The sequence below is a fragment of the Petaurus breviceps genome, unplaced genomic scaffold (assembly GCF_028583685.1).
Source record: "Petaurus breviceps papuanus isolate PSGF00001 unplaced genomic scaffold, PetGlider_PUasm1.0 90625, whole genome shotgun sequence".
Classification (NCBI taxonomy): Eukaryota; Metazoa; Chordata; class Mammalia; order Diprotodontia; family Petauridae; genus Petaurus; species Petaurus breviceps.
Window position 1 is genome coordinate 4,277,687 of NW_027187289.1, and position 14,814 is coordinate 4,292,500.

Genomic DNA, 14,814 nt, shown 5'->3' on the forward strand with positions numbered 1-14,814 from the left:
CTTAACCCCGATTGCTTAAAAAAAAAAAAAAATCTATTTCTGCCACTTGACTGTGGGACCCTGGATGTCTTCACCTTCCTGGATCTCAATGTTCTAATCTGTAAAATGAAGGGAGATGAATCAGATAACCTGTGAGATCCCTACTAGCTTACTATATTGAGGTTTTATGATGTCATTATATTTTAGCCTTGAGTAAAAATAGTTTAAGATAGTCATTGTGATTTATTTAGAAGTGAAATCCAGGGCAGCCAATAGTCAATAATCCTGGCTTTGCCATTTGGGGGGGGGGGGGGCGGCATTAACCTAGATAAAGTTATAAAACTTAAGTATTCTTGGTGTTGTCCATGTCTATGAAATGGAGATGGTAATTTAAGTATTTTGTTGCCTACTCTGTTGAAAGAATTAATGAGAAAATACCAGTGAAGTTACTTTACTTGAAAGGGAAAAATTACATGAATTCAAAGTATTATTTTGGTCCATTTTACTTTTAAAGCAGCCTTTATTAATTTTGCTTCCTTTCCACATCTTTAATACTATTTATTTGGAATTTTAATTATATTCTACCAAAAATTATATCTAATGGTTTAAGAAACAGATGATGTTTGTTATTTTTTTCCTAATCATTTTCTTGGAGTTGACATGCAGTTCTGAAATTAGTCATTTGAGATTGAGAAAAAATATGACAGAACTTTGCAAAGTTTGACTAGACTTTGAGATTCAACACTAAAGAATGTTGCTTAATTACAGCCTCTGTTTAATTAAGATAACAATGCAGAGCCTTTCATTAAAATTAACATAGAAAAAGTTCTTCCTTGGTCCTTGGAGAGGATATTATATGCAAGCCCTGTTGCGTGGGTTGCAAAATGTCACTGGAATTTATATGCATTACTTGTCTAATTGCAGTAAATGTAGCATGTCCAGATAGGTTTAAAAGTTGGATGGCTGTTTGTTACTTACTGAAAATCACTTGAAACCTCAGTACCCAGAGGCAGCTGTTCACAGGTCCTTCACCTCTCCCCAGAGATGGCTGGGAAGACTGTGTTGTTGGACCCTGTCTTTTATGGCAGGAGCAGTAAACATGACAGGTTGTTTGGGAGCCATCTGTTTAAAATGGCTACTGCTTTGTATGCAGCAATGAACTTGAGATCAGTTTTCTCTCTGTCTTCATGGTAACAGTCTTATTTGGTGTCACAACAGGTGGAAGTTGATGGGTCGAAACTAAATGTGACCAGTGAATGGAACCTAGCTTCACCTTTATTGTCCGTCAACATTGATGGCACTCAGAGAATTGTACAGGTAAATAGACTGATTTACTTTAAGAACCTCAATATACTTTCAAATTTCTATCAATACCTGCATAGTTAAACTTTAAAGTATAATAGAAGAAATCTGTATTTCACTCTTATCCTTTTGATGCTGCATGGTTTTGAATTAAATTTCTTTCGAATGCATTTTTGAAAAATGTACTTTGGTTACTCACAATCTGATGTTAATTTTTTTTGATGGGGAGGGAAGAAATCTGTTGTGGAAAGTTCTATTTTCGTGTCAGTAATAAATACATTTTGCGTGTTCTTATGCTTTACTATTTGAGGTTACTTCTAAAAGTCATTAGGAAGTTACCATTTTAGTAACCTTACTGACCTGACTTTTCTGACCAGGTAAAATAATGAATTATTTATGTTAACAAAGCTACCAGCCATTGAGGTAATCTCTCCATAGGCCATAGAAGTTTCTTTAAATCCTTCAAGAGCCATTTGCCCTGATATCCCAAGGGTAGGGTTGTTCACTAGAACAAACCTCAAAATCTGAAATAGTATTAGAAAGAAATTTATTAGGTAGTTTTGCAGAGGAGAGTGGGGAAGAAAGGTGTGGCTTCCTCTCAACCAGGCTCTGGAAGACTTACATTATATAAAATTTAGAGAAGGGTACTAGCACAAAAATCACACTTACACAATTAAAGGTGTTTGACCAAGAAGGCAGTTTGAAAGCAAGGTAGATTAAGGTGGAAATGACTAAATATAAACATTTAATATAATTTGAACATAAGCCAAAACACAAAAGAATCCAAAACATAAGCTAGAGTGGATCTAAAACATGTCCTCATTGTGGGAAAACAAGAATATTTTGGGTGGATCCAGGATCTAAGGGAACCCAAAGTCCTTTGTAGCTAGCCATCTCCAGCATTCCTGGAGAGTTACTGAGGTCAGGGTGACATTCTGGGTTTAAACAATCTCTAGTTATATTTAAACAGCATAATAATTGTTAATAAATTTTCTGAACAGTATAATAAAGCATTTTCCCATAGAAGTTAGACCCATTTGCCTTAATATCCCAAGGGTAGTTAACACATAATTATTATTAATATTTTTTTTTTTTTGCTTTTTGGAGGACAGTGGGGGTTAAGTGACTTGCCCAAGGTCACATAGCTAGTAAGTGTGTTGTGTGTCTGAGAGCACATTTGAACTCAGGTCCTCCTGACTCCAAGGCCAATGCTCTATTCACTGTGCCACCTAGCTGCCCCAACACTTAATTCTTTATGAGTAAAGAACTCAGTTTACACTTGAGTACAAGATTGCCAGCAGTCTATATTTTTCCAAACATAGCTTCATTTGGTATCTAATAAAATCAGTAAGTAACACTTATGTTTTGGGTATGTTTTCTCTCTCTTCATCCCAAAGCATTTAAGAAAACACTTTTCTTATGAAAGAAGATTTTACAACTTTAAAGAATGTATTTTTATAAGGTGCTGATCTTCCTAATCCAAGAGTGGCAAGTAGAGTTATACATACTGTCTTTACCTCTGTGACTAGGTATCAGAGAGTTCAAAGGATTATAGGATTTAAAGATCTTAGATCATGCTGTCTAGCCCCTCACTTATAGAAGAATAAGCTAAGGAAAAGTGGGAGGTCTCACTCCATTGGAGGTCTGCAATCTAAGGCTGATCAGGTATGCAGTCAAAGACATTCTGGTTCCTGTATGAATTGGAATAGATGGCTTCCAAGAGAGAAACTGTGATTCTGAAACCCAGAGATGTTAGATGACTTGTCCAAGTCACAGCAATAATATGTACCTTAGAGACAGCAATTGAACCCACATGTTATATCTTGATCTCCTGTGTTTTGTCCAGTGCACACCTCACTTTGTGTCAGTTTAACATGAAATCTAAGATTATCATGGTTTCAATCCTGTAATCACATTGATATTCTTATCCTCTATCATGCTTTTCTTTTCTTGTGAAACTGCTATTTAAGTTGACTTTCCATTGTGGTTTGATTGAGGGAAAAGTTCAAAGTCTCCATAAAACCCTCCTCTGTACTTTGGGAAGCAGTGATAGTTTTCATTACATTAAAATCCTAAATATCTGAAGGAATTGGTTTTGCCTTACCCAACATGGGGCTTAGATGTACAAAAGGTTCAGTACAGAAAGGTGAGCCAGTCATCAATTTGACTATTCTTTAATTTAGACCCCTACAAAAGGGAATTTTGACTAAATAGTTTCTGCCTGTGATTCTAAGAAATCTTGGGCTTTTGAGTAATTGAACTCCCTTAGTCTACTTTGTTTTTGTGATTACTACTGTCATCCTCTCCCCAATCCTTAAAACCTTTTCATTTTGCTTAGTTGATGCTTTTTATATAGTACTTTAAGATTTGCAAAGCACTTCACGTACTTTATCTAGTGTTGTTCTCATAAGAACATTACAAAGTGGATATTAGAAATACTATTATCCCCATGTTACAGACAAGAAAGCAGAGACTGAGAGAAGTTAAATTAATTGTTCATGGTTATATACTTAGTACATGCCTGCAGTGGGATTCAAACCCAAGTATTTCTGATGCCAGGGCTAGCACTTTTTCTATATACAATGCTGCCTCCACATCACCTTTAGCCATTCTGCATTATTCCATAATATATAAATTGAGAGAAGCACTTTGAGCACCATGAAAGAAAAATCACTGCCCAATTTGAAATATGTAGTAGCTATTTAGTGTTCAAAATGTAGTTTTGCTAAACTACATGCAGACAGAATTTTCAGAATTTCAGAAGTCTTCTAATCTAACCTGTACCTGAATATGAATTCTCTATAATATCTAAAAAAGTTTTAATCCATTGTCTCTTTGAATATTTCCAGTGAACCCATTCTATGCCGTACCAGTCAGTACTGGTCAGAATTGTAATAAACTGACTGTGGAATTTTAACTTATTCTAGTATTTCTTGCCTCTGGAACCAAGGAGAAAAATACTTTCTTTCACAAGGCAGCCCTTCAAATACTGTGAGCTAGGCAAGTCAAGGTTACACTACGTGCTGAGCACTATGCTAAACACTAAGATACAAGTGTGTGTGTGTATACACACACACACACACACACACACACACACACACATGAGATAGTCCCTGCCCTTAAGGATCTTAGATTTTAATGGGGAAGATAGCACACAAAAGAGAGTTGAAAAGGGCTAAAGGAGAGAAGGGAAAAGGTATGGTCTTGAAATCTGGAAAGTTGGAATCAGGCAGGAAGGAAATGAAAGTTGGCCAGCCTAGGACTCTCCACAAAATGAAAACCCTAGGAGGACCTTACCAATGGGAAGAATGTGGCCAGTATGGAAGAAGGATATACTTGGGTGAAAAGACTGGAGGAGATTGTAGTTCCAGCTTAGGAAGGTACAGTAGGAAGTTCCAGGGTGAACCTGCAGCTATGAGGCATGGTGGCAAAGTCTAGAATGTCAAAGAAGGGAAGACAGTTATAATTTCTTTAAAGAAAACCACCACCACCTTAGTATTTGTTTTATAAAGTTAATCTATAATTTATAAAATCTATAATGTATAAAGTTTCATAAAGTTAATCTATAGCATGTTTTTGTTCAACCTGTTTACTTCTGTCTTAAAAAAGAATGAGTATTGTTTCTACTGGAGCCTTGATCTAGGGAGCAGCTCCGTCTCTGCTAGTCCCCATTTTTAGTTGTTGGGTTGTTTTGTTTTGTTTTTTTGCATGGCCACACTAGCCCCTCTTCTCACAAGGAGAAGTCATGCAGAGATTCCTGATGGTCAGGTTTATCCAGCATGCACAATTCCTAGGTGGAGGCCTTTTTTCATGAAAGGCTAATAGTCCTTTCTTAGATGTACACGTTCTGCTTAAGAGCTCTGTAGTTAAGCTGGCATGAGATTCATATTTGGAGGGATTTTCAAATGTATTGTATTCCTACTTCGTGAATAGCCCTAACCTTCTCTGAATTTCTAGTGATTAAAAGAACTGCTTTTCAAAGAAAATCACTCATCTGTTTGAGATAAATGACCTCTTCAAGGCAGATCATTTACCTCAAGTTAAGTACTCTCCAATTGGAAGAAAATACCTTCCAGTGAATCAAAAGTTGTTCAGTTGTATCTGACTCTTCATGACCTCATTTGGGGTTTTCTTGGCAAAGATACTGAAGTGGTTTGCCACTTTTTTTTCCAGCTCCTTTTAGAGATGAGGAACCTGATACTAGCTGTCTTAAGTGACTTGCCCAGGACCACACAGCTAGTAAATGTCTGAGGCCAGATTTGAACACAGGAAGATGAGTCTTCTTGACTCTATCCCTGGTGCTCTATCCACTGCACCACCCAGCTGCCTAGAGTTGAAAGTGGTCTGCCGCAAATGGTCTGAAAATGGTGACAATGGTATTTACCAGATGAAACATATACTGAATACATTAAATCAGTATTAGCATTGAATTGGGACACTCAAATTTCACAACATAATTTCTGTGAATTTCCATATGGTAGCTATAATAACAACTTTATGTAAAATAATTGAACCCAATTAAAGAAGTTCCTACTTCCAGAAAGAGTATCTTCTTAAAAAGAAGGTTATCATTTATACTTGGCCATCAGTTCTATTTGTTGAAATTCAGGAGTTGACAAAATTTCTGTTTTTACTCATTGTGTTATTACTCAATTAGAGAAAAATAACATAATTAGTAAGAACTACCAGCTATATAGTATAGACATTTTGCTTTGAGTTTAGAGCAAAATTACATTAAAGATAACTATTTGACTAAGATCTAGATGCAGACAGTGTTTCTCTCTGATATTCTCATTGAGGCTTTCCAAGGTTTCAGAGTAACTTAGAAAAAACCTGAATTTATTAGTCAATCAATAAGCATTTATTAACTCCCTAGTTTGTGCCTACTATGAATACATACCTCAGATTCTCCTCTTCCCACTTGAATATGGGATATAGGAAAGCAGCTTAGAAATCACATTCTTTAAGCCACATTAAAATAAGCATAGCTCACTTTTACATAACATTTTTTAAGGTTTGCATGTTTTAGATACATTCATTCAGTTAGGCAACATGCATTTATTAAAGCAGACCAATTAAGAGGCAGTTTCAGTAATCTAGAAATAAGGCAATTAGGACCTAGACTAAGTTGTTAACTGTATGAGTGGAGAAGAGTCAGATGTAAAATATGTTGTCAAGGTAGAAACGACAACATTTGACAACTGATTGGATATGTGGTGAGAGTAAGGAGTCTAGGATAGCACAGAGGTTCAGAAATAGAAAGATGGTGGTATCTTTAACAGAAACGGGGAAGTTTGAACAGGGGAGGGTTTACTATCGTGGGAAAGTTGGGAATGAAAAACAAGATCCACTCCACAGACTCCATTTTCCAGTGGTCCCATTATCCAGTGGCCATACCTTGTTTGCTGCTATTTGAATAGGATATTCCATCCTTTGACTTTATACTAACTCTCTTTCTTCCTTGCCAGAAAATCACTCCCTCTCAATTCTGCTACTCAGTTTCTCTGGCTTACTTTAAGATTCAGATCACATTACAAAAGTAATTTTTCTTAAGTTCAGATCTGACCACATGATTTTCCTAATCAGTCAACTCTTGTGTATTCCTATTTATCGCCTTTAGGATAAAATACAAATGCTTCTGTTTAGCTTTTAAAGCACTACATAACCTGGCCCTAACTTACTTTTGTAGCCTCACTGAATATTACTCCCACTTCCATAATCTGTGATCCAGCTAGAGAGAGAAGATTGGGGGTTAGGGGATGGGGAGCACAGGATGAGCTTTGGGAGACACCCATAGTTAGTTGCAGAAAAAAAGATTGAGAAAGAGTAGTCAACAGGTAGGGAGAGAACAGTCACAAAAACCTAAAGAAGAATAGTGTTAAGCAGGAGAGGGTGATATTGACAGTGTCATAGGTTACAGGGAGATTAAGAAGAATGAGGAATTGATGCCCCTATTGGAATCTAAGCTTTTTGTGAGTAGGGATTGTTAATTATTTGTTATATTCCCAGTACCTAGCACAATACCTGGTACATACTTAAGTACTTAATAAAAGCTTTTTTTTAAATTAATTGATTGATACTTTCCAACCAAGAAAAAAAAAGTTTTTTATTGCACACATACTTTCTGTTACTAAATCCTGCTCCTTATTTTAGTATGACCTATCCCCAATACAGTATTTCATCTAAGTCCTTATAGTCTCATATTCTTTGACAGAATATACAGAAGAATTAACCAAATATGAAATCCAGATGCCGGAGGCTCAGTATAATCTTTTTAAGATATTGTCTCATAAATGTTCTAATTGAAATTTGGGTATTAGAAAAATTTAATATTTACTGTATTAGCTAAATCTACTTATTCAATGTTTGTCCTCCTTTTTTGTTTATACAACTCTACAACCTTTTGTTTACTCAGTTCTTCTCATATACTTTTACCATCCTGAATTTAAAATCTGCCACTCTCACACAGGAATTCTTATCTGAGGGGTTAGTATCGGCATAGCATCTATTCCATGGGAGATGCTTAATAAATGTTTGATTTAGTGAGTTCTAGGAACTTCCTCTTTTCTCTCTTTTTTTAAATTCATTTTGAACTTAAATACAAAAAAAGAATATCTCCATGTAAATGTACATAGAACAAAATAAAAAGATGATTTAATATAAAACCATGAATTTCCATTTCGCAGTTTACTTTAAAAAACAACTATGTAATAAATATTAAACCTTGTTTTCAAAGCTACCCTGTTTTCTGTGCTTCCTTCTAAGTTTTCTTTTGTTCTCTGTTGCGCACTTTTTCCCCCCTCCCCAACCCACTTTAGAGAAGGCTACCATTAGACACAAATATGTATATTTATGTAAAACCATACTATACATACTGATATTTATCAATTCTTCCTCTTAATATGAATAGCATCTTCCTTCATAGGTCCTTTGTAGTTGATTTGATCATGGTACTCAAAATGATTTAGTCATTCAAAGTTGTTTTTAGAACAATATTGCTGTTACTATGTGCAGCATTCTCTTAGTTGTGCTTTATTATTTCATGCAAGTCTTTCTAGGTTTTTCTAGAGTCAACCAGCTTCATCATTTCTTATAGCACAGTATTATTCCTTCACAATCATATACCACAACTTGTTTAGCCATTTCCAAAATGAGGGGTATCTCTTCAATTTCCTGGTCTTTGCCATCCCAAAGAAAGCTACTATAAATATTTGAGAACATAGGAGTTCTTTTCCTTTTTCCCAAATCACCTAGGGAAACAGACCTAATAGTGATATTACTGAGTAAGCAAGTATACACAGTTTTATAGCTCTGAGCATAATTCCACATTGCTCTCCAAAATGGTTGGATCAGTTCATAGTTCCACCGATAGTATATTAATGTCTCAATTTTTCCACATCCCTTCAACATTCTGTGAGTTTCTTCTTAAAGAAAATATTTTGATCATTATCATTTATTTTGTTTCCTTTGTAAGACTGTAGATTTTATTTTGAGCATTCTGAAAAGGTGTCTGTAGTCTTAACTAGACTGCCAAAGGAGTGCATGACACACAAAAATATTAAGAACACTTACTTTAACACTTTTTTTTCTGTTCCCTTACCCCTTTTCAGCTCAATCCTACCCTTCCTCAAGCCTACTGGTAGAATTTCTAACCTTTTCTACTATGCCCTTTGCAAACTATGTTCTATTCAAAATCCTTTAATCCTTGAACTTTTCCTCCATTGGTCCTTTCACTTCCTTGCATAGACTGAAACCAGGCTTTCCTCTGAGGATAACATATACTTCACAGTCTTGTCCAGTGAAAATAATTGCTCCAAACTCTCAACTCACTGAACCAAGAGGAAAAAATAGCATTGGGTAAGGAAAGACCATGTTTCTATCACTGTCCCACAACTACCTTTACTCCTTGAAGTGTTAGTGCAGTTGTAAGACGATTTCCTTATCCTCAACAAAGTAATCTCCTGATCTTCAGGAGATTCTCCCATTTTCCTCAGTGGCCTATGCCCCTAACTCTTAGTTGTCTTCTTCTTACCATAATTCTCAGGTAGGTATACATGTGAATGATGTTTTAGACAATCTGACTACAGAATTGATTGAATCCTCAGTTCTAATGACCTCTTTCATATCAGCCATCTCCTAGCATTGATGATACCTCAGACTTCACTAAAAGCTAGAGATCCTTGCCTATGAAGATCACCTGCTCCCAAAATATTCTTTTCTCTTATCTCTCTGATTTCCTTACTTCTACTGAACTGTAACCCCCTATTACTGGATCACTTTCTGTATTCATCACGTACATGATTACATTCATTTTCCATCCTAACCAGCCTATAGTCAAAGTTCAGCTACTATTTCCACAAAGGTACTGACTGATGCCAGAAAGTTATCTGTTAAGTTTGTGAGAAACTCATCAAAACCATCCTCTCTTAGAAGTTCAATGAGTGCCTTTCTGCTGTGGCAACACAGGTCACCTGCATGTTCACAGCTGTTGCCACTAATCACCCCAAACTATGACTACTACCATTAGGATGTTTCCATCCATCTGGAAAAACAAGTGGAACAACTCCTTCACATTCCTCCTACAAGCAGGTACTCAAAAATCAGCAGATGACTGTCATTCATTCCTAGCTGTCTGTTGACCCCAGCGTTTTAGTTCATTCATGTATTCTGGGCTGTTCACGTAGAAAGAGTATTTGGAATAGCTACTATCAGCTGAAAAACATTTCCACGGCCTCAGTGAGTGATCCTGTCCCCTTCCTCTCTTGTCTTTTCAGTCGTCTGTCTATGGGATTATAAGACTGAGCTGGAAACTTGTTCTGTTTGACAGATTGCTGTGAGAAATTGTCTACACGCTAGTGGCATATGGGAGCATATATTCTGAAGCGTCTCCTTTTCAGTTTAAGAATGGAAGCTGGAGAAGGGAGCATAGTAGGAGATAGTGATGTGACAAGATGGTAGTTTCAACCTATGGTAGGGTGGAAGTATGAAAGCCTAAAAATTAGCAGGAGGAAAGTGAGCTTAGGGAACATGAAGGAGTTAGAAAACTGGAGAATCTGCACAAGACTTTTTTTATTTTCTTTTTTCCTGAGATTAACATTTCAGGAGTTGGAGGCTTTCTGCCCTGTCAGCTTTAACCTGGGACTTCTCTTTACAGGATGAATTTTGGGGGGACCTGTACCCTGTTTGAGCTTTTCCACCCCCACCAATTTTTGCCTGGGAATTCTTCTTAGGGCTCTTCTTTAGAAGTCTATAATTTTGTTGCTGCCAGGAATTTTCAGACTTGAGGGATAGTAGGCAATTAATGCCAGACTCTAGTAGAATTCTATAAAAGTATAATCCCTTTCTTTCTCATGTTTACATATAAGCTTTATTTTGTGAATGTTTATCACAATATTGTTATTAAATTTAAATTTCTTTACCTTAAGACTTTATCTTGTAAACTGTGCCTACCCTTTGACCCAGCATATACCACTACTAGGTCTGTATCACAAATAGACCAAAAAAAAGGAAAAGCACCTATATGTACAAGGACATTAATAGCAGCTCTTATTGTAGTAATAAAGAATTGGAAATTGAGTGGATGTCCATCATTGTGGCATATGTGATGGGATACTATAATGCAATAAGAAATGACAAGGAAATAGTTTCGGAAAGAACTGTATGAACTGATGCCAAATGAAATGAGTGAGGATCAGGAGATTATTGTTCCCAGTAACAGCAATGTTTAATGATGATCAGCTGTGAAAGACTTGGTTACTTGGATTAATACAGTGATCCAAGATAGTTCCAAAGGACTCATGATGGAAAAATGCTATCTCAAGAAAGAAAACTGATGAATTCTGAGTACAAATTCAAGTATAACTTTCTCACTTCACTTTTTTTTGCTTTTTAAAAAAAAGTATAGATAATATGGAAATGTTTGGCATCACTTCACATGTATAATTGATAGCATATTGCTTGCCTTTTCAGTGGGTATGAGAAGGTTTTGGAAGGAGGAAGAGAATTTGGAATTCCAGATTTAAAAATTTTTTTAAAAGAATGCTAAAAATAATAAATTGAGGTGTTAAAAAGGAATTTATCTTTTGTATAGTTTTTAATCTAAAGTATATATCTTAATCCTGTATGGATAGTAAATATACTCTTCTTTTCTAGGCTGTATATGTATATGTGAGAGACAGACAGATCGTGTTTGATGTCTGTTGGGTGCAGTCTTCCCAGATGCATTATTGTTAAGGAAGTTATTTTGTTGGAGAAGTCTAATCAGAGCTTGGAAGATGAGTAGGATTTCAGTAAATGAAGATGGAAGAGTGAGTACATTCGAGGCAGAGTGAGTAGAGTGGTAGTAGGAAGACAAGATGTGTTCTGGGAAGAGTAAGTAACTATGATGGAAAAGTAGGTTGTCTCCAGAATATGAAGGCCTTTAAAAGCCTAAGAAATTTATATTTTATTTGGGAAGTAGTGGGGAGCCATTCAAAGTCTTACTGAGGTTTTTTGGTCATTATTTAGCAAGGTAGTGACTTATTCAAATCAGTTCTTTATGACTATATTGGCTCATTGTGGGATCATATGCTTGTAATCCCTACTACCAGGAAATCTGAGGCTGATGGATTTCTTGAGTTCAGTAGTTCTGAGCAGCAGTAGACTAAGTAAGACTTTTTTTTCCACTAAAGTTAATGGTGGGGCTCTAGGATTGAGGGGTCACTCAGTTGCTTAAATAGGAAAAGCTAGTCCAGATCAGAAATAGAGAGCATTTAAAACCTCTTCTACTAATCAAGTGAGATAAAGTCTTTGAGTTGTCCCTGCACTTCCACCTGGGGTGAGATAGACAAACTCAGTGTTTTTAAAATGGGGTGTGTGTGTGTGTGAGACACTGTGATATTGTGCAGAGAAGAGAGTGGAAACAAGACAATTAACTTAGCTATTGGGAACCAAGATGGCAGAGTAAAGGCAGGAACACAGTGGATCTTTTCCAGATTCCTCTCCAAACAACTTTAACATAACACCTCAAAACAAATTCTACACTGGCAACACCAACAAATAGTCTGGGCAAAACATTTTCCCAGCCCAAGACAACTTAGAAGGTTGGCAGGAAAGGTATGTTTCATCAGGGTGAGAGTGGAGACAAGTGTAGTGGATAACTCACCTGGCCAAGCCATTAGCAAGCTTTAGAGGCAGTTTCTGGAGCTCTCAGCCCACAGACAGTAAGGGGCTCGGAGAAACAGTCAGATTGAGAATACAAAGGATCCTTTGCTGGTACTGGGTGCTGGACTCTTCTACATTGCCCATATGCAGTTCTGGGTTGCAGTCCTAGTATGAAGAGGAGCATTAGCATAGTAGCACTTGTGGACACAGGGGACCAGGGACACTGGTCACAGTTCCAGTGCAAACAATATTGTAAGAACATTTATTGTAAGCTTGTAGTAACTCATAGACCAGAGCACAGGTCAGGAGAGAACTCTCCTGGATCCTACCACTTTGGAAGAATTGAAAACTTACTGATCTCCTCCAGAACCAGCTCTGAAAACAGTAGCACTAAAAACCTGAGACAATGCCCCCTCCATTCCAGGAGTAGAGCCCAACTTTAACATAAACTTAAAAATCAAGAAATAACCTGGGAAAATGAGCAAACAACAACGAAAAAGAATCTTAACATAGTTACAGGGAAGATCAAAACACAAACTCAGAAAGTAACCAGGTCAGAACATCAATAGGAGAAGTCTCAAAGAAAAAAAATGTGAATTGCTCACAGGCCCAGACACTTTCTGGAAGAGCTCAAAAGGGATTTAAAAATCAAATAAGAGAAAAAAAACTTTTTAAAAATCTAATAAGAGAAGTAGAAGAACAATTGGGGAAAGAAATGAGAATGATGGAATAAAATTATGGAAGGGAAATCAACAGCTTGGTAAACAGGCACACATACCCTCTCTTCTTCCTTCCTCCTCCCCCCTCCCCAAAAAAAGACTAAAGAAAATTAGACCTTTAAAAAAACAAACAAACCAGAATTGGTCAAATGGTAAAAGAGACACAAAAATCTACTGAAGAGAAAAATTCTTGAAAAGTAGAATATGCCAAGTATAAAAGGAGGCACAGAAGCTCAGTGAAGAAAATAATTACTTAAACATTAGAATTGAGCAAATAGAAGCTAATAACTCCATGAGATATCAAGAAACAAGACAAAAATCTAAAAAAATGAAAAAAATAAAAACTAAACTATCTCATTGCAAAAACACTTGTCCTAGAAAATAGATTCAAGAGTGATAATTTAAGAATTATTGGACTACCTGAAAGCCATGATTTAAAAAGAAAGCCTAGACATCATATTTCAAGAAATTATTATGCCCTAATATCCTAGAGCCAGAGAATAAAATTGAATTGAAAGAATCCACTGATAATTCCCAAAAGAGATCCCCAAATGAAAACTCCCAGAAATATTATATTCAAATTCCAGAGCTCCCAGGCCAAGGAGAAAATATTGTAAGCATCCAGAAAAACAATTCAGATATCATGAGGTCAGAGTCAGGATAACTGAAGATTAACCAGCTTCTACATGAAAGGATTGGAGGACTTGGAATGTGATACTCTGGAGGGCAAAGGAGCTAGGATTACAACCAAGAAGAAGCTATCCAGGAAAACTGTGAGTATAATGCTTCAGGGCGGAAATGGATATTTAATGAAATAGAAGACTTTCAAGCATTTCCATTGAAAAGACCAGAGCTAAATATAAATTTTGACTTTGAAATACAGGAAAGAACATCCCTTTATGGGATTTAGTCAGGCTAAACTGATTCCTACATGACAAGATAATGCTTATCACTCCTAAGAATGTTAGCATTATTAGGGTAGTTAGGAGCATACATAGAAAGATCACAGTTGTGATTTGACTATGATGGAATGATTGAAACAACAACAACAATAAAATTAGGGTGTGAGAAAGACAGATGTACTGGGAAAAGTGGGAAGGAATAAGAAGAATGGGGTAAATTATCTTACATAAAAGCAGTATAAAAGTAAGAGTTTTTGCAATGGAGGAGAACATGATGGGAGTGGTTAGGGAATAATGCTTAAGCCATATTCTTGTTGGAATTGACTCAAAGGGAGAATAACATACTCATTTGGGTATAGAAATCTATCTTATCAACAGGAAAGTAGGAAGAGAAGGCTGAGGGCTGAAATAGACATGGTTAGAAGCAAAGCAGACTTTTAAGGAGACAGGGAAGAGAGAGAGGAATAAATGGGGAAAATGAATGGAGAGAAATACAGTTAGTAATCATAATTGTCAATGGGATAAACTCACCCACAAAATGGAAGCAAATACCAATCTTGATTAAAAACCAGAATCCACCAATCTTGTTTACAAGAAACACACTTAAAACAAAGAGATAGACACAAAGTAAAAATAAAGGACTAGAGCAGAATCTATTATGCTTCAGCTGAGGTTAAAAAAATAATAACAGGGGGGTGGCCAGGTAGCACAGTGAGTAAGAGCACTGGCTCCAGTGTTGAGAAGACCTAGAGATCGAATCCTGGGCTCAG

The 14,814-nt window shown here is 36.4% G+C and overlaps 1 protein-coding gene across 4 annotated transcripts in view; it reads left to right on the forward strand.

The window, feature by feature from the left end:
• The window catches only part of PCCA (propionyl-CoA carboxylase subunit alpha), a 550,597-nt gene that overhangs the window by 431,168 nt on the left and 104,615 nt on the right, over positions 1 to 14,814 (forward strand). For all 4 annotated transcript variants that reach the window (XR_011163584.1, XR_011163585.1, XM_069064183.1 and 1 more), the window contains one exon: positions 1,198 to 1,296. Coding sequence is in view for 2 of the 4 variants with exons in the window: in XM_069064183.1 (XP_068920284.1) it covers positions 1,198 to 1,296 (99 nt within the window). In the remaining 2 variants the exon portion in view is untranslated. The remainder of the gene's footprint in view (positions 1 to 1,197; positions 1,297 to 14,814) is intronic.